This window comes from Triticum dicoccoides, unplaced genomic scaffold (assembly GCF_002162155.2).
Source record: "Triticum dicoccoides isolate Atlit2015 ecotype Zavitan unplaced genomic scaffold, WEW_v2.0 scaffold15862, whole genome shotgun sequence".
Lineage (NCBI taxonomy): Eukaryota > Viridiplantae > Streptophyta > Magnoliopsida > Poales > Poaceae > Triticum > Triticum dicoccoides.
This window is the reverse complement of record NW_021213395.1, coordinates 1-1433: the sequence shown is the minus strand read 5'-3', so window position 1 is coordinate 1433 and position 1433 is coordinate 1. Positions and strand designations below refer to the sequence as shown.

The following is a 1433-nucleotide window of genomic DNA, read 5'->3' as shown; positions in this document are numbered from 1 at the left end:
GCCTTCGTGTAAGCATACGCACACACATCACGTAGTAGTATTAGGATTGACCTTAAGTCAAGCTATACAAAGATAAGGATCATCTCTGACAACCTGCCTTGTATACAACACACAAGCACAGCATCACGTACAAGTTACATATGACACGTACACGTATACAAAGCCTATCATTTGACAGCATGCACCTGTCGATCGCCTATAAATTCATCTCCAGTTCGTTCATCCTCTTCCATATCTCAACCCCTCTCGCTTGATAGTACGTCTCATCTAAGCCTCGTATCCATGGCGGCAAAGATGGCGAAGAACGTGGACAAGCCGCTCTTCACGGCGACGTTCAACGTCCAGGCCAGCTCTGCCGACTATGTCACCTTCATCAACGGCATCCGCAACAAGCTCCGCAACCCGGGGCACTCCTCCCACAACCGCCCCGTGCTGCCGCCGATCGAGCCCAACGTCCCGCCGAGCAGGTGGTTCCACATCGTGCTCAAGACATCGCCGGCAAGCACCGAGCTCACGCTCGCCACCCGCGCCGACAACCTCTACTGGGAGGGCTTCAAGAGCAGCGACGGCACCTGGTGGGAGCTCACCCCCGGACTCATCCCCGGCGCCACCCACGTTGGGTTCGGCGGCACGTATCGCGACCTCCTCGGCGACACCGACAAGCTGACCAACGTCGCTCTCGGCCGGCAGCAGATGGCGGACGCGGTGACCGCGCTCTACGGGCGCACCAAGGCCGACAAGACCTCCGGCCCGAAGCAGCAGCAGGCGAGGGAGGCGGTGACGACGCTGCTCCTCATGGTGCACGAGGCCACGCGGTTCCAGACCGTGTCGGGGTTCGTGGCTGGAGTGCTGCACCCCAAGGAGAAGAAGAGCGGGAAGATCGGCAATGAGATGAAGGCCCAGGTGAACGGATGGCAGGACCTGTCCGAAGCGCTGCTGAAGACGGACGCGAAGCCCCCGCCGGGAAAGGCGCCAGCAAAGTTCACGCCGATCGAGAAGATGGGCGTGAGGACGGCGGAGCAGGCGGCCGCCACCCTAGGGATCCTGCTGTTCGTCCAGGTGCCCGGTGGGATGACGGTGGCCCAGGCGCTGGAGCTGTTTCATAAGAGTGGGGGGAAATAGGTAGTAGTTGTGCAGGTATATCTGCATGGGTATTGTACAAGTCGAATAAACATGTCACAGAGTGACTGAATGATATAAATAAATAAATGTCACAGAGTCAGTGAATGATATGAATAAATAAACATGTCTAGTTTATATTGGGTCCAACCATAGAATTGCTATCCAACATATGTTTTGCATATGCACATATCAGAAGCGCGAACTATGTTCATCCTTTTAGACTCCCAGGGGCTCATTTGGTTGTTGGGGTGAAAAAACCATGGGCAGTAAACTCCCCTAGGGGATTTCCCTGCTCATATGAGATCCTCCTC

The 1433-nt window shown here is 55.8% G+C and overlaps 1 protein-coding gene across 1 annotated transcript; it reads left to right on the top strand.

The window, feature by feature from the left end:
- Positions 1–20: 20 nt before the first annotated feature.
- Positions 21–1257, top strand: LOC119344189 (protein synthesis inhibitor II-like). The gene has a single exon (XM_037614752.1). It carries the CDS (start codon positions 283–285, stop codon positions 1120–1122), a length of 840 nt encoding a protein of 279 aa, XP_037470649.1. The 5' UTR covers positions 21–282; the 3' UTR covers positions 1123–1257.
- The last annotated feature ends 176 nt before the right edge of the window (positions 1258–1433 follow it).